Raw genomic sequence first — 17,608 nt, forward strand, 5'->3', positions numbered from 1 at the left:
ACCTAACTTCCCTAAAGCTAAGATGACTCAGTGATTTATTGTTAAAGTGAGGCCCTCTTGAGAATAAAAGGGGATGCTATTAAATTTATGCCAGGACAAACTGCATAAGCTGGGTCTGTCCCAGGTAAAGCAGGCAGGAAGGAGGTTGGCCTACCTCAGGTCACAGAGCAGCTGGTTGGCGGTGCTGTGTGACTTCCAGAACTGGAATTGCGCTATCATGGGCATTTGGAACCTTGGTACCGTCTTACCTTGCAGCTTTCTGGAGTTTATAAGCATCCATAACCATGTTTCCCAAACACCTTTTCCAAATAAGTTCTTCCATCTTTATTTTTGTAAAAAAACAAAACAAAGTCACCACCAAGCGTGTGACAACTCACCAGGCAAGGTCTTGATTCCCTCCCTCCTTCATGTCCCATGTGCCTAATCAACAGTGTCAGGGAGGCGGTTGGTATTGGCGTTAGCTTTTCCCAGAGGACTGTTGCAAACAAGGGCTTGGGAAAGGGAGGGGAGCCTGGACAGGTTTTCATCGTTGAGAAGTCGCTTAAAACCAATTTGCTTTCAATAACCGGCACGTATGTTTGAAATGCAGGAAAGGAAGACCGTGCTGTCAGAAATGTCTCCCTACAAGCCACATGTTGGCTTGGGGGAGGGTCACATCAGAATTGTTTTAAAGAATCAGAACAGTTTCTTGAGCTTGCTCTGCACTCCCGGAACAAAGACTAAGATATAAAGATAAATACACGTTGCTTGTTAGGCTTATTCTGTGGTGGGTCAGGGGCTGCAGGTCTGGAGTCCTTGTTAGTGTATTTAGTGCTGGTGAGAAGGCTGGGCCCAGCCTTGGACACTGAAGTCTTCTAAAGACAAAGCCCTATATCCCCCGTCACCTTCTGCTGAATAAGGGGGATGGGGAGGCAGCCTTGGGTGTTGGCCTCTTTCCAACCTATGCACGTGCCGACTTGGGCCAAACCAGAAGGGTCATGGTTCCTTAGGAATGTCAGGTGAGCCCAAGTCTGATGGTCAGAGAGGAGCAGGTGTCGTCCCTTCGGGCTGACTCCACACAGGGCTCAGGCCTCGAGCTTGCAAAGCCACGCTGCACTGTGGCCCGGCTGCAGCCTTCAGCCCCAAGGCGAGCCGTGGCACAGGTGGTTTAGGTGTAGCCACCAGCCATCTGACTGGTAGCCGCGTTGCTGCCTACTCCTCGCCAGGCCTGGAAGCTGAAATACGCGCTCAATCCATAGGCAATCATCTCTAAACACGAAAAGAACTAAAAGACAAGAGAAGATGGCAAAGCTGAGTCGCCTGCAGCATGGCATGGGGGGCAGGGTGGTGACAGTGATAAAAGTACCAGGTGGCTAGTCTCGGACAGGCAGTGACACCTGGGGCCCCTCAGTTCCCCGGGACCAGTGGCTCTGGCAGCCACAGCAACTCCTACTTAGCCAGACATTCATTTGACAACTAATTGTTGGGGGGTACCAGGTTCTCGGGGTGCTGACATTACATTCTAGTGGGGGAAACCACTGACCACACAGGCAAGGTTTGCCAGAGTGGTAAGAGCAACCGGACCGTGTGCCACTAAGTGACTGAGGGGTATGTACCAGAGATTTAGTTTTAAAAAGGCAACATGCAAAAGCTACCCTAGGAATTTTCTGCGGTCAGCTCCTATGTAGACGTCCTACGGCAGCACCTGTGGTCGCATTCAGAAGCTCCACGTCTCTGTCCCAGTGGCTGAGCTCACTGATTTCAGAACCATCCTCACCAGGAAGAGAGGAAACCCAAGTTCTGGTCTAGATCCTGCCCTCCCTGACTTAGTCTAGGGCATTACTTCTCTCCAAGCCTCAGTTTCTTTTTCTGTCAAAAGGGACTCGTGGTCCCTGCGCTCCTTGCTGGGGGAGTCAGAGCACCCTGTCAGTCTGCAGGGCCTCGTGGAGTGTGGGGGGACCGCTGTTCACTGGCCACTTCACGTGGAGCCCAAGTTTGGGCTTCATGGGAGAGCCTGTGAATCCCCAAAAATGGTCTAATGCCCTTTTCAAGGTGGCGTGTGGGGCGATAGTTTTCCCAAGGAGGCATATGACCCTAAATCAGTGCCACAACTGATTTACAGCAAGTTTCAACAGTTAACCCAAAACTTCACCACCACAAAGTATATCCCAAGCATTCTGCTTCCTCAAGGTTTTACTGTTAATTATGGGAGATGGCAAGCTCAGCTCCCCTGAGATCTGTTGACACCTAAGATGCGCACTCAGCAGGTGGCAGGTGCCTGGCCTCACACCAGGGCGCAGTGGAGTCCACAGGCACAGACCTTGGGTTAGCCAGTCCCCTGTAACTGCTGCAGACGCCCCAGGAGATCATACTCACAGAGGCAGCTGCACGCTGGTTATACGGCCGGGTGCCCTTCAGGGACGTCTGGTCCACCGCAGCAGAGCAGGTGATGAAGGCTGTGATGTAGAGAACCGTGGCGCCCGTGTTGAATATCATCAACTAGGGGGTAGGGGAGGGTAGAACAGGCTTAAGAATGAGACTTCCAGTAGCTAGGACCACCTGGTTCCCACTGGCACACCCCTTAGTAGCCACCATGGGCTGGGGCTTGAGGATCGGTCTCTCCCACCCAAGGGCATCAGGACAGCAGTGAGCACGTGCTCTGCCCAGAGGCCATCTGAGCAGGGAGCATAAACACACCCAAGGCTGAGGGGAGAGATAACGGGAAGGGCCACAGGGAGCCGGTCAGGGCAGACAGTCCTAGCAGGTCAAACCCATTCCCCACGGGCAAGGTCAAACCCCGCCTGCCTGAGCGCACCAGCTAAAGAACTCCGGGCCATTCCTCCACGCTGCTCGGGGCCAAGCCTGGGCTCCCCGATGCCTCTGCAGGCCTTGGCTCTGGGGCCGGCCCTAGGAAGGAACCCCATGTCTCATAGCCCTCTGCCCGCCCCCAGGCCGGAGGAATCTGTCTGCCTTTTGGCCACACCCTGGGCTCAAGGCCCCACATCAAATGCCAGGGTCAGAACCCAGCAGGACCCTGAGCCAGACTGGCACAAAGGGCCCTCAGCTGACAACCAGGCCTGGGTGCCATTTCCCCAACACGTGGCCCCTGGAGCCAGTTAACAGCAGAGACTACAAACTGGTGGCTCTCAGACATGTTTGGTTCATCCCATAGACTATTTTTGAAATTACCAATATTCTAACATTTCATATGAAAACCTGAAGATTTAATTAAAAGAACTTTTAAAATACCAGATTTGGGACCAAGGGGCCTGCTTGCCCACCACTCAGCTGGAGCTGAGCAGAGGCGGCTTTCTATGGGCAGATGGGTGCTGGGCTCTCCAGAAACCCCTCTTCCCACGTCACGTATCTTGCCTGCTCTGTAGGGAGCTGGTAGCCCCCATCCCAGAGAAACCACAACTTGGCAATCCCAATCCAGCCACCTCTAGATGCCCGCAAGGCCGCCCTGCCCTCTCTGTTAAAAGGCCAGGGAATGTGGGACACCGCCCCGCCGTCACAGCCTGGGAAAGGAGCCACCTGCCATCAACAGCTGGGGCTGAAGCCCCAAATCTGTGCTGAGGGACACCTAGGCGCCTCCATCTCCACAGACAGGGAGCAGGGGCTGGGCCCTGGCCAGGAAGTCAGGCCACCCCCTCCTCGCCAAGCCCCTCCAAGCCCAACACCCGCTGCAAACACCGCCTGGCTCCTGCCAGTGATGTCAAGATCTAACAAACCCGTTCTGTCTCAAGGATGACTCACGTTTCCTCAGTTTAAAAAGTCATTGAATTCCAAACAATGCTGCCTAGTCCCAGCCTTGCTTGTCTTACAATCATGTGCCTCTCTCTCCTCTCTGCTCACTCAAAGCCTCAGACCCAGCTGCAGGGGTTTTCCGGGTCAGAGAAGAAAAAAAAACCAGCACTTTCTGTGTCTGGACGGATGATTTCCTATGGACGCTCTACACCCTGTGTCCTAAGAAGACTGACCTGGGCAAACCTGGGACACCACCCTCTCCCGGGCTGCAGGGGCCTCGCCCTGGAGGCAGCAGGTGGACGGTCTGCTGCGGCCGAGTCCATCCTGCACACACCAGGCCCAGCCTGGGTAATTTCTGCCAGCCCAGCCCAGTCCCCAGGCCTAGGGCTGCCTACCTGGGTTCAGCCATAGTCAGAGACCCTCTGTACACATCCCCAAAAAGGAAAAGTATTTTCAAGACTCCAAATAGCCTCTGGTCTCTCCATCCAACAGCCCCTCACTTCTACTCCCTTCCCCGGAGAAAGGCAAGCCCGTGTCCTTCCCGGCTCACGGCTCATTGCTCAGCAATACTGGACACCCAAGCCATCAGTCCTCCCTCCCCTGCCCAGCTCTGCAGGCCAGCTGAGGTCCAGCCAGGACTGCAGCCAACCTCCACCCCGCCCCTTCTCATTTAGGGAAGGTCACACGGTCACAGCTACTCCCAGAAACAGTGCTCAACCTGGAACCACCCCCAGTGCCCCCACCCAGACTCACCAACAGCGGCCAGGGTAGCATGTACAACTTCATGTACAGCTGAAACAGGTAGAGGATGAAGAAGACGATTGTCACCAGCCAGAGGACGACAGCGACGAACATCACCCAGCCGTAGGCCGGATACAGGTGGTATGGGGTGTCGGCAATCAGGGCCCACACCAGCAGTCCCAGCGCCTGGAGGGGCGAGACGGCGCCAGAGTCTCCCAGGGCTCCCGGCACTCAGGCTGGAGCCCCAGACCAGACGCCTCGGGGCCTTTGCCATCGAGCTCCCTTGGAAGGACACATTGCCCTAGTCAAGAAATACTTACCTGGCTCCTCCTGCGGACCACTGTATACGAAACCCTGGCCCGGTAACTTAACTCGCCTTTCAGGTCTCAGCTGAAACGTTACCTGCTCTAGGGCACCCTCCCCACTCCTCCAGTCTGGGTTCCAGAAGCCTCTTCTGTGCTCATATGGCCCCCAGGCACCCACCCCCCAGGAGGGAATTCGCTTTTCTTCCCCAGACTGTGAGTTCCCTGAGGGCAGGACAACTGTCTCACTCATAGCTGGGTCCCAGCACCCAGGACAGGACTTGGGACCCGCCAGAGACTTAGTAAAAGTTGCTGATGGAAAGATGAAGTCACGAGCACATCCCTGAGGGATGGACAGTCAGACTCCCAGAGGTGGGAAAACAAACAGCCTGTGTCCTCCGGGTGACCTCCCCCTGGTGCCCCACCAAGCCCTCTCCACCCCATCTCTGATGTTACCATCCCCCGCCTTACAGGTGAAACGGCTTCAGAGAAGCCAAACTCTGTCACCTGTTCCCACGTGGCAGGATGGGCCCTAACATTCTGGCAGACAAGTGTGTGTGGGTAAATTTGCAGCCTCTCTGTGTTTTGATCATCTCATCTGTCAAATGAGTATAATGACCATACCTACCTCACAGGGCCGCCTTAAGGACCCAGGAGTTACACTGTACGTGAGTGTGACACAAGTGTTTGCTTTTATTAGTCCCAGCTGGGTATGCTGGGTCCACCCCAGCCCTCTGGGCCACAGGGCAGGGTGGGCCCAGCACAGGGTCTGCCCTGAGGCAGGGAGCTCAGGGGCGCCCACAAGCGGCACCTCACATCCTGGCCTCCCCACCTGTCCTACCTGCGTCTCTGCTGGCCTAGGTCCCCCAGGCTAGGACATCCTCCCTTCTCCACAGGGGCATTCTCGGGAGTCCTGGTCAGCTAGGCATGGCTCAGGTGTGGCCACCAAGGAGAAGGAGGGCCTATCGCGGGGCTTTGGAGAAAGGCCCCATTGTTGATGAAGACACAGAAAGAGCCTCTTCTTTACTTAGCATCCAGGCACGTGGCACCAAGGCTCACAGTGACCCTGCCACCAGCCCAAGATGAGCCAACCATCAGATCACAGCGAAGCAGTTCAGGAGCGAGACCCACCTCTGACTGCTGGTTTTTGGGGACAAAAAGTCCCCCTGGTCGCTCACACCAGTTGCTGCCACGAGCCTCTGGACCGGACATTGGAGAGCTGGCACTCACTCAGGGCTTGTGACCCAGAGTACAGCCAGAGCCGGGTGCCTGCCAGACACGCCACCAAAGCACTCCACCAAGACCAGAAAGATAAGTTTCTCTTATCGCTACCCCTACCTGTGGGGTCAGAACAAGAAAGACGCAGAGTGGCCCGAGAATCCAGCAGCCCCTCTGACGACCTCCCTTTCTCCTCTTCCTGCCCCTCCCCCACAAGAGGCTGTGGAAAGTGGCTTCTCTTCCCACTGCACCACTGGGAAGGAGGGGTGGGTGAGTGGGTGGAGGCCTGGGCCTGGATGTCAAGCGCTGGGTCTCAATCCTGCCTGTGCTGTGTGATGCTGGGCAAGCACCTTCCCCTCTCCGTGTGGCTCACCTGAGCAGCTCTAACAAGGTCCGCCCACTAGAATGCAGGCCCCATGAGGAATCCTGTTTTGTTCATTGCTGTATCTCCAATGCTCGGCAGTGCTTAGCACATAATATCTGCTCAATAAATACGTGCTCAGGAGCTATCAGGCCTGTTTCCTTATCTATGAACTACGGGTCGGAAACCCACCCCACACAGGTGCTGTGTAGTAAGAAGGAAGCAGGTGTGAGTCAGTGAATCTACTCCTCCAACCACCACAAACAGGCTGGCGGTGGCCCACGGGGCCCACTCTGCAAGCAAAGAAGGTGGGCCAGGTAGCAGAGCCTTGCCAGCAGTCATACAAGCTGGGGACAGAGCCCTTATCAATGAGGACCCAGAGCCAGGGTGTCTCGGCAACAGGCCACCCCACACACCTTTTACCATCCATCCTTAGGACACCCTGCCTGAAACAGACACCTCAGGGGGACAGGCGTCTCCAGAGCTGGGTGAGGTCACTGTTCTGAACGCTCCCAGGTGAGAACTGGGCATGTCAGGGACAATCGATTCTCTTTTCACTTAAAGCAGGGTCCTTTCAAGCCTCCATGCACTGTGTTGCCCGATTCCAATTCTCTGAAAGGAAGTTAGAAAATGCAGCAAACTAAAAATCAGGAAAAGACCAATAGGTGTATATTAGGTGTAGACCAGGTTTACACTAATATACACATATCAGTTATCGCTATTGTTCCTCACAGACTTGGTAGCAACAACCACTGAATGCCCCCCAGCTGTGCCAGGCCTCAGGGAAGCACCCCCCCGACATAACCCCGCTTTGACGTCACTGATTCGCCCATAACCCTCTAATCACTCGGTACTATTTATTTTCTCCATTTTCCAAACAGAAGCTCAGAGGGAAATGTGCCCGTGGTCACTCATGTCACCTGTGGCTAAAGAGCAGGGCGGGATTTGAACCCAGATCGGTCCTCTTGAACCCGGGCCGCTGAGAGTTCCTTAGCAATGTGTACAAAATCAGGACACTTCAGCTGGCTCCGGGGGCCAGGCCCGGCTGGCACCACCGCTCGCCCCTCTTCCCTGCCCTCCAGCCCAGCCCCAGTTTCCAGATGAGCAACAGCAGCCTGTGGGAGATGGAGCTGCTGGATAAGCAGCGGGAATTTCGAGTGTTCCCGGCCCTGCAGCCCTGGCCTTGTGCCCAGGGAGCCGCCTCGGTTTCTGCCCTAGAACAAGGAAGGCCCATTCCTCCACCTGAACCAGACTGACGGGTTCCTCCCCTCCCGCCGTCTCCTCTCTCCTGGCCCCAAGATTCTAAGGGAGCACCCTCCGCAGGGCCCCACGGAGACCCTGCTCAGGACAGAGCACCCCCACATTTGCCCCCTCTGCTGGCCCCCACCTTCCTGCTATGGACCACACTCCAGCGGGGAGAAGGAAGTAGAGCACTTGTCTTACGGTCCAGGACAGAACAGTAAACCCCACTGTTTAGAGGAAGGGGGACGGCGGGAGGTAGGTGAGCAGAGAACAAGGGGGGACCCGACTGCCAGTGGCCTCCAGGGCTGTGCCCAGGCCCCTCTGCCCAGGGATAGTCTCTGGCAACTCCAACGCCCTCTCTCTGGGTTCATTCACTCAACAAATACCTGCTGAGCACCCACTGCTGTGTGACTGAAACAGACAAAAAGCCCTGCTCTCATGGAGCTCCTGGTAAGAACAGCTAAGAACCCAAGACCTGAAAGTCAAGTGGATTGCAGGGTCAGTCCTATGGGGGGAGAAAAATTCCAGCTGAGAGGGGATAAAGAGGGCAGTGGGGTCACTTCCAATTTTAGATAAGAGGTGAAGAAAGATCTCACTGCGAAGGTGACATGTGAGCAAGGCTGAGGAGGGTGGGGGAGGTGAGGGAGGGAGCCGTGTGGGCAAGAGCAGAATTCTGTGCCTTGACATTGGGACCCTGTTTTTGTTCTACATGTTCATCTGTCCCCGTGCGTCTCTGTAGGCGTCTACACATACATCTGCGTGTCTTAAAGACACATATACACACACACAGAAAAAACCAAACCTTGCTACCTCACTTCTAACCTCTCTGAGGCCCCTGCAAAGCCTCCTCAATCAAGCACTACAGATAACCCAAGACAACTAGAAATCTCGAAGGTGCAGGCCCTTAAGAATAACTAAACTGGGTAACAGATGTTTTTGTTAAAAATCACCTGCAGGACCAGAGAGGAGAGAGATTTTTCACAAATGCCAGACCAAGAGGCATTCCTCGATTAGGGTGGGCCCTAATCTAGTGACCGATGTCCTTCTAAGAGGGGAAACTGGACACAGACACACACACAGGAAGAACGTCATGTAAAGACGGAGGCAGAGATTGGAGTGAGGTGTCTCCAAACCAAGGAACACGGAGGATTGCTGACAACCCCCAGAAGCTGGGAGAGGGGCATGGAGCAGATCTCTCACAGAGAGGCCTCCAGGAGGAACCAACCTTGCCAACACCTTGATTTTGGACTTCTGGCCTCCAGAACTGCGAGACAATAAATTTCTGTTGTTTTAAGCCACCCAGTTTGTGGTACTTTGTTGTCGCCGCCCTAGGAAATGAACACATCTTTCTTAGCTGCTCTTTGAATCTGCAGGTAGATGTCATGATCTGGTTTAACTGTGTGATGCTGGAATCAGTTCTGGCTTCAAGCTCGGGCCCTGCCAACTTACTAGCTGCATGACTTCGGGCAAGTTGCTGAACCTCTCTGTGCCTCAGTGTCCTCATCGTCAAAGTGTGCCTACCTCACAGGATAGCTCTGAGATATAAATGAAGAAATATATAGATAGATAGATAAAAGCTACTTAGACCAGCACCCAACATGGACTTACTACTCAATGCATCATCCAGTCCATTCTCTGTGCCTGGTTTCCTCAGGTCCTAATAGCATGGGCAGTCCTAGGGGTGTGAGGCCCGGGTGAGATCATGAATCTATCTACACTTAAGCACCAGGCACAGTAACTGGCAGATAAGGGCCCTGTGCCAGCGTAAACCCTACCCATCCTTCAGATAAGGCAGATGAGCTTATCTGAAGGGGGAGGCCCCAGAAGTCCACCCAGCCCAGCCCTAGGACGTCTCCTGCAGCTGCACTTCCGTTCCTCACAGGCTGAGGGTCCCTGAACAGAACCTCTACCCCTCACTTGGACCTCAGTTTTCCACTCTGTACAGTGAAAGCAGGGAGATCACACTCAGTGTTCTCCAAGGCTCCCCGCAGTCTGAGGCCCAACACTCCTCAACACAGGCCTCTTCCAGGGGACCCAAAGCCCTTTCTCCCTTGTTGGGGGAAGACTCCACCAACCCCATGAGCACTAAGCTAACTCGTCTCCCATCCACAGACGGTCACCCAAGTCTCCTTTCAATCCTTCCCAATTCCTGGGTCAGACCCTTGTAGATCCGCTGTGTGATGTTGGGCGAGTCACTTAACTTTTCTGGTCCATTTCTTCATCTGTTGAGGAGGTTGGGGAGGGTACGCATATCCTGATCATCTCACAGGTATGTCGAGCAGGTAAAATGGTGTGAAGGAAAAGTTAAAAGCTGTTGCAATCGTGAGTGGCCATGAGGGCTGTTAGACAGCCGGGATGTTGGGGGCAGTAATCCCCAAAAGGAGGAGGACTCAGAGCCTGGAGGCTGACACTGGTGTTTTGAACTCAGCAGCCACCAGGCAGGCAGGTCACAGAAATGACTAAGATGGACCAGGTGGAGTCTGTGGAGCTGAGCGTGACCTACTAGTATCTGGGAGAACGCAGGCCTGAGGCAGCCAGGACTTCTCACTTTTCTAGAGACACCAGAAATCTGAATTTCTATGTAAAGTCTTCAGCTTTTTAAACATTGAAAACAAAACCAAATGTTTTAGAAAAAAATGCGAGGGCAGGGCCCACCCATCACACCCAGAATTCCCGTTTTCCCCACCGCACCACCTGGCAAACTGAGGCCCAGGCCAATGCTGTGAACCCTTCCCAGGGTTCCCCCCTCGCAGGGACACATCTGGGCAGTTGAGGACACTAAGAACTTGGCCTGGCCGGACCCAGCCTCCACCCCCGCCCTGGCCCTTCTCCCTACAGTGAAAGGGACTTTATGGGGACAAAAAGCCACCTATTGTGTCAAAGGAGACAAAGGCGCAGGGGACAGAGGCTCCAGGCGCCTGGGCTGGCCACAGCTCCACATACCGTCCCCTCCCTGTGCAGAGGGTCAGGCTTGGGGGGAAGGCTTCTTGGAATTCCCACACTGCACACACTGAGCATTCCAGAATCCTGGGGGCATCACACCAGCTCCACAGGAGGCGCCACAGCAGATTGAGAACCCTGCCAGAGCTGACTGCCGGGACTGGGGTGGCATCCGGCTCCTCAAAGCCTCGCTTTCCTTATCTGAAAAGTGGGCGTGTGAGTTACCAAATCAAATCAAGTCCTTCAGTCATTGAACAAACTCTCCCGAGGGCCATTCTGTGCCAGGCACAGCACGGGGCTGAGCAGCCAGGGTCCCTGTCGCATGCAGCTCCCAGCCCAGGCTGTCCCAGGGAGGAGGATGACCACGGGTCACCTCCAGGGCTTTCCAAAGGCGGCCTATATCACGGTACCTGTTATTCCTGATTCCCAAGAACTGAAGTTTTTTATTTTTAATTGCAGAGATGGAAGAGGTTCCTGCACACCTAACCAGTGGCCCAGCCATCCCCAGAGACCCCTAACAAGGAGCTCCAGCAGAGCCCAGCGTCTGCGTGCACTCTGCATGTCAAGGAGCCCACTGCCACCACTGTTCCTTTGTGGTCCGCCTCAGGGTTTTAGAAAAATCTTCCCAACACAAAGCTCAAACCATCTCATGTTTACCGGCCTACCTGGGTTCCCACTCAGCACTCAGGGGGGGCTAGAGACCAAGCAGGTCACCCCTCCCAAGATGGCCCCCAGATGTGTGAAGGCAGGCGGGGGCCCCATGAGACACATCCCCAAGTCCTTCCCTGGCACCCAGGGCAAGTGGCGACACTCTTCCGTGAGGTTCCAAAACTTTAGACCTCGCCTGTCTGCCTGCCTGCCTCTCCCACTGCCTCAGGGGTCTCCTGGCCCACCACAGAAAGCCTACCTGTGCCTAAGTCCCCTACAGCCACTCAGAGCCCTCCCAGGAAGGCCTTGGCCCCCTCACGTGCCCTGCCAGGTCCCCACCACTGCTTCACTCCCAGAGTCCAACTCTCTCAAGTAAACCACTCTCCCCATTTCACAGATGAGGAAACCAAGGTTCTTGGAAGATCTGGACCTGGCCTGAGGTGCACAGTAAGAGGTAGGACCCAGGTAGTTCTGCAGCCCAGCAAGTGGAGATTCCCAGAGGACAGTCTTCCAAATCCCGGACAGAGAGACACTCCCCTGAGGACAGATCAGAGAAGGGCCGGGGCCAACCTAGACCCCTGGGCAGAAGTGTTGACAGCTTCTGTTCTCAGCATCCTGCCAATGGCCCTCCAGAGAGAGCTGGCTGTTGGGAGCATATAGAACCTCGTTAGCACCATGAGGCCTGGCCTCTGCCTACTGGGGAACAGGGTGGGGATGACCTAATGTGAGGGTCTTCTCTATTACCCGGACTTCTTTCAGAGACACTAGCTCTAGTCCTGACTCTCGCACTAATGTGTTGGGTGACCTTAAGCCCCACCCCATCTTAACTTCAAGGAGGGACAGGTGATCCCATCTGGCTAACTTTATACAGGGTGGCAGATCACTGTCTGACACCCCTTTACCCCTCCACTCCTATTAAAGCTGGAATTCCCAGGACAGGCCCTGGGCCCTGCCTGACCTTCAGCCCTTGCCTTCCATGACCTCTGTGAGACCCTGGGGTGCCACCTTGGCCTCTCTCCACCTTGGGCAAACAGAAGGGACCAACCCAGCCCAACAGCAAAGTTTCCAGGGCTGGGCTCACTGGGCTGCCAAGATAAACTGCCCCCACCTATACTCAGGTTCCAATTCACCATGGAGACCAGGGCAGGACCCCCTGCAGCTCCCCAGACCATCTATAAGCAGGATATCGGAGCCTGGTCCTCACTGAATTCCACCAAACAACTGACTAGCCGACAAGGAGTCACTAACACCCAGCTCTGCCACATGCACAGAAACAGTGACCGTCCACCACATGGAGACAGCTCTGCCGCCCATACCTCTGTCAGCTCCGCCATAGGCCATGTCTTCGTTCTACTTACAGATGGTTAAGAAAACTGCCCAAGGTCACCTAGCCAGTAACACTGAATTCAGGGCTATTGCTTGCTGCTGTGTGATCCTGGGAAAGTGTCTTCCCCTCTCTGGGCCCCAGGGGCCTACAGGTGCCACGTTCATAGCTTTTGCAGTACTCACAAACTATTTTTTAACTCAGTATTTTCATTTATTTGAAAGATGTTTTAGTAAGTTATTGATTTTTGAAATAAGTAATATATATGACGTGGTAGGTAACAAAATGGTGTTTTTAACACATCTCCCTTCTCCTGTGATACTCAATACTCTTCCCCAGGGGCAACCAAGAGTGGTTTCTTGTGTGTCTCTCCAGAGATTGTCTATATACACATACACACATGCTTCAGATAGGTGTGTCTGTATATAGTCTGTGTGTATTTCTCCCATACAAATAATGTTATTCTACACACAGTTTTGCACCTTGCTTTTTCCACTTAACCATATAGCCTGGAGATTGTCCACAAAGAAAGCTGCCTTATTGTTTTCTTTGAGGGGTAAGATAGTATCTTTTTACTAACTGCACAGTGTGCCATTGCACAAATGCATCATTTAACCAGTCGTCATTGAAGAATATATGTATATCACACACAAATTAGTTCATCATTTTAAAAGGAAATTTTTAAATCACTCAAAAGTGGGAAACCTGCATTATCTACCACAATAAAAGCTAACGATAAAATTAAGTCAAACAATGTTATTACATCCTAGACAGATACAGTTGTCTCCCAGGGTCCAGAGCTCCCTATGTTAAAAAGGGGGGTGGGGGTGGGAAAGTACTAAAGACACTTGAGCACCAAAATGAGGCTGTCCTCTCTAGCAGTCTTTCAGGAGTGTGACTGATGGTAGATGATGTGACATTTTCCAAGTTCTACATAGGAGAATTTCTTTATTACCTCAGAATGGGCAAATTCTAACTCTGAATCAATTTCCAGAAACCAAAAAGAAAAAAAGAAAAATATTCAGCAACACAAAAATAAAAGCCCATATGGCAAAAAAATACCATGAGCAAAGTAAAATAAATAAATAAATAAATATATATATATATATATATACTATATATATATTTTTTTTTTTTGCAAATCATCTAGAGCTCCTAGCAATTGATAAGACAAAGACCAACAGCTCAGTAGTATGGGGAAAGAATACAAACAGACAAGGAAATACAAATGGCTCTTAAACGTATTTTTAAAAGATCTATCTCACACATAAATACATATAAAATAATGCGACACTGACCCACCATTTCGCCTGTCACTCTGGGGCACATGCAGGGGTGTGCTGATTCACCCTGGGGGTGAGGCTGTGGGGACACACTCTCTACCTAGAGATACACTAGAGGGGACAGGTGTGAACCCTGCAGAGGGCATTTGCCAGTCTCTATGGAAATCACAAACCCACACACCCACCCCAGCGGTCCCACTTGTGGAGATGTACTGGACAGGAGTACTTGCTGGCTTGTGCAGCAAGAGTGGGAACCCCAAGAGCCTGTCAACAAAGGGGCAGGCCCCTCAAATCACACCACAGCTGCACAATGGAACGCCACAGAAGCCATCACGCCCCAAGCGCTGAGGCCAAAGGACCGCCGAGACACATTTTTAAGTGAAAACGGAAAGGAGCAGAAGGAGGTGGACAGACTACGTACATCCCTGGGCTAAAACGGGGACAGGGAGGAATCTAGAGCCAAGTCCAGGTAGATCTGAAAGAAAATGAAAATGGTCCCTGGGAAACTAGGAAGAGTGGGCCAATGCTAATCCAGAGGGAAAGAGAATTTTCACTGCACTCCTTCCCACTCCGTTTTTATTCCAGGGTGTTGTCAATATATTACCTATTAGAGAAAGTAAACAAAGCATTGAAAAAAGACACACGCAGCACGATGTGCACTGATACAGAACACCCTAGGTGTATTGCCAAGGGGGGAAACGCATGGCAGGGCACGTGCACTGTGTTTCCATCTGTGTGTGTGTGTGTGTGTGTGTGCTTTTTTAAGTGAGGATTGGGATTCTGTTTAGAAATAAACATGAACTGGCCCTGGCACACTACACACATAATGGCAGCCTCACAGCACCCGTCAGGGAGAAGAAAGACCGCATTTTCATGGATAACCCTTTTTACTGTTTGACTATTTTGTTGTATGCCTATATAATTGTTTTCAAATAAAACAATTTTCTTAAATGGGTCCGTCAACAGAGAAATGGCTAAATGAGCTGGGGCTACCAGGACACTATCGGATACCCTGAAAGAGTTAAAAAGGAGGGAGATGGCTCTGTATGACTGACAGGAGGAGATCTCAGGTGCTCGGAAGGTGAGAAAATCAGCTTCCTGAACAAAGCACACGGAATAAAACCATCTTTTTTTTTTTTAATGTATAGGAAAAAGAACTGGAAACACCAAAATGGTGGTCCCCTAGGGGAGAAGGGTGGGTGGTCCAAGAATAACTTTAGTCTTATCTGTAATAGGTTTTTATTTTTTTAAGGAGAATGTGTTCATATATTTATTACACGTATTACACATTAATTCCAAACAGGCTATGTCTGGCTCACCCTCTCACAGCCACTGCAGCACACTGAGCTCCATAGATACAGTGCCGGGGCAAGTGCGAGTCGGACAGGCACGGGGCGACTCTGCTCGCTGAGGACAGATAATTAAACGTGGGCATTGGAGACCCTGAGAGGCCAAGAGGCAATCTGTCATCATAGGCATTCTCTATGCCAACCTGCCAGCAGGAGCGCAAGAAGCACCCAGATGCTTCAGTCAGCTTCTCGGAGTTTTCTAAGAAGTGCTCAGAGAGGTGGAAGACCATGTCTGCTAAAGAGGAAGGAACATTCGAAGACATGGCAAAGGCGGACAAGGCCTGTTATGAAAGAGGAATGAAAACTTACATCCCTCCTAAAGGGGAAGCAAAAAATAAGTTCAAGGATCCAATGCACCCAGGAGGTCTCTTTCAGCCTTTTTCTTGTTTTGTTCTGAGTATCGCCCAAAAATCAAAGGACAGCATCCCGGGCATCTCCACTGGTGACGCCGCAAAGGAGCTGGGAGAGATGGGGAGTGACACTGCTGCTGCCGGCACGCAGCCTTGTGAGAAGGCTGCTGCGCTGAAGGAAAGCTACGGAAAGGATATTACTGCATACGGAGCTACAGGAAAGCCTGATGCGGCCAAAAAGGGAGTTGTCAAGGCTGAAAAGAACAAGAAAAAGAAGGAACAGGAGGAAGAGGAGGAAGACGAAGAGGCTGAGGAAGAGGAGGAAGATGAAGAAGGTGGTCATGATGAATAAGTTGGTTCTAGCAGGTTTTTTTTCTTGTCTATAAAGCATTTAATCCTCCTGTACACAACTCACTGCTTTGGAAAAAAAAAATTGAAATGTATGGCCATGTAAGATTTGTTTTAATAAGTAAATAAATAAATAAATAAATGTAATTCCAAACACTCAACACCCTCCCTCTGCCACAAGTGGGGAGTGTGGGTGGAGCTCACAATACAAAGCACTGGTTTGCTCTGTGTTGGGGGAACCCAGCCAGTGAGCAGGCAGGGCCTGGAATGCTGCACCAAAGAGGCCGAACCCACAAATCTCAGAGCTAAGTCAAGCCCTGGGAGACCACAACAATGCAATCCCAATAGGACCAACCTCTGCTCACACCTCTCAGACCCCAACAACCTCATCCGGGCAGCCTCTGCCTGGAGATCAGAGTCAACCTTCAGGCCCTGCCCAGCCCAGGGGGGCTGGGCTCCCTGCTGGAGCTGAAGCCCATGTCAGGGGCATCATGAAGAAGAACTTTCTAACACTCCCAAGTGCACCAGGATGGAGCAGGCCACCTTGAGAGAGACAGAGCTCCCTGTCCCTGGAAGCACTCAAGCTCATGTTGAGCATGCACCAGGGGGCCTCTGGGAGCAGATGAGCCCTAGGATTCTAGGACACGGGGAATCCTAAGTGCCCTCCATTCCAACATACTCCACACTAAGCCCTTTACTGGCATCATCTTCCATAGTCCTCACAATCCCGCCATCACCACTTTACAGACAAGGAAACTGAGGCTCAGGGAAATTAGGGAACTTACCCAAGATCACACAGCCAGGAAGGAGCAGAGCCAGGATCTGAACCTTCGGCTCTCTGCTTCCAGGCCTGTGCTTCCCTCCCGCCAATATTCTCAGCACCACCGGCTGGATGATTGTGGTCTAATGGCAGGTGAGGCTTCTGATCTGTCTATTCACCTGCAAACTGGGGATTGTGGCCACCCCCAACTCAGGAGGTAGGACAAGAGGAAGGATAGAAGGTGCCAACAACACAACTGCCCTATTGCCACAGGGCATTCACATGGCTCCTACATCGTGGGCCTCAAGGGTGCCCTTGCAGAAGCGATGGTCTGTTTGCGACCCTGCCCCCCTTCCATGGAACTAAACCTTTCAGAGCCCACTTCTGTCAGGAAGCCTTCCCTACTGGCATGTTTCCTGATGAGTCTCCCTTCCTGAAGCCCCTTTCCTTCACCTTTAAAGCACCTAGGAACCCCCAACCTCCCACCAAAAACAAAACAATAAAAACCAAAAGCATAGCTAGAGTCAGGCTTTGAATTCTCAGATTTGAGTGCCAACCCGAGCTCTGCCACTCTACCCCATGACCTTGGGCAAGCTCCTCACCCTCTCTGAGCCTGTTGCCTCATCAGGAAACCCAGGTAAGACCATCTTTCTCCCCAGGACTTGGTGAGGATTTAAAAAATAAGAAACATATGGGCACTTAACGGTATTTACTTTATATTTATTCTATAAAGGTTTTAGGATCAGCCATGAGCACGAACTAACCACACTTTCCACAACATTCCCCTACGCTCTAGCCACACAAACATCTGCAGTATCAAAGCCTCCAGGTTTTTATAACCAAAAGAGTTGATCAAATTTGCCTGCTTCCTTTTTTAAGATGCTGTCTTCATCAATTCATGTTTCCCTTTTGCCTAGGCCACTAGGAAGCTCAACAAAGAATCAACAGCATTCAGACACAACTTCCTGGTACAATAATCTTTTTAGCTCTGTTTAAGTCAATCCTCCCCCGCCCTG

The 17,608-nt window shown here is 52.2% G+C and overlaps 1 protein-coding gene, 1 long non-coding RNA gene and 1 pseudogene across 2 annotated transcripts in view; 2 read left to right on the forward strand and 1 right to left on the reverse strand.

Moving 5' to 3' along the window:
- Window positions 1-300: 300 nt before the first annotated feature.
- PLLP (plasmolipin) overlaps window positions 301-17,608 on the reverse strand; it is a 20,625-nt gene continuing 3,317 nt past the window's right edge. Inside the window, exons 2-4 of the mRNA XM_019666849.1 lie at window positions 4,480-4,653; window positions 2,356-2,478; window positions 301-1,264 (exon numbers count right to left, since the gene is read on the reverse strand). Coding sequence (XP_019522394.1) covers window positions 1,148-1,264; window positions 2,356-2,478; window positions 4,480-4,653 — 414 coding nt within the window. The 3' untranslated portion in view covers window positions 301-1,147. The remainder of the gene's footprint in view (window positions 1,265-2,355; window positions 2,479-4,479; window positions 4,654-17,608) is intronic.
- On the forward strand, window positions 3,842-6,496 carry LOC109395650 (uncharacterized). The gene is made up of 2 exons (XR_002126698.1): window positions 3,842-4,074; window positions 5,801-6,496. It is a non-coding gene; the product is annotated as an uncharacterized LOC109395650 (long non-coding RNA).
- On the forward strand, window positions 15,207-15,836 carry LOC109395624 (high mobility group protein B1 pseudogene; annotated as a pseudogene).

Source organism: Hipposideros armiger, unplaced genomic scaffold (assembly GCF_001890085.2).
Source record: "Hipposideros armiger isolate ML-2016 unplaced genomic scaffold, ASM189008v1 scaffold_479, whole genome shotgun sequence".
Taxonomy (NCBI): Eukaryota; Metazoa; Chordata; class Mammalia; order Chiroptera; family Hipposideridae; genus Hipposideros; species Hipposideros armiger.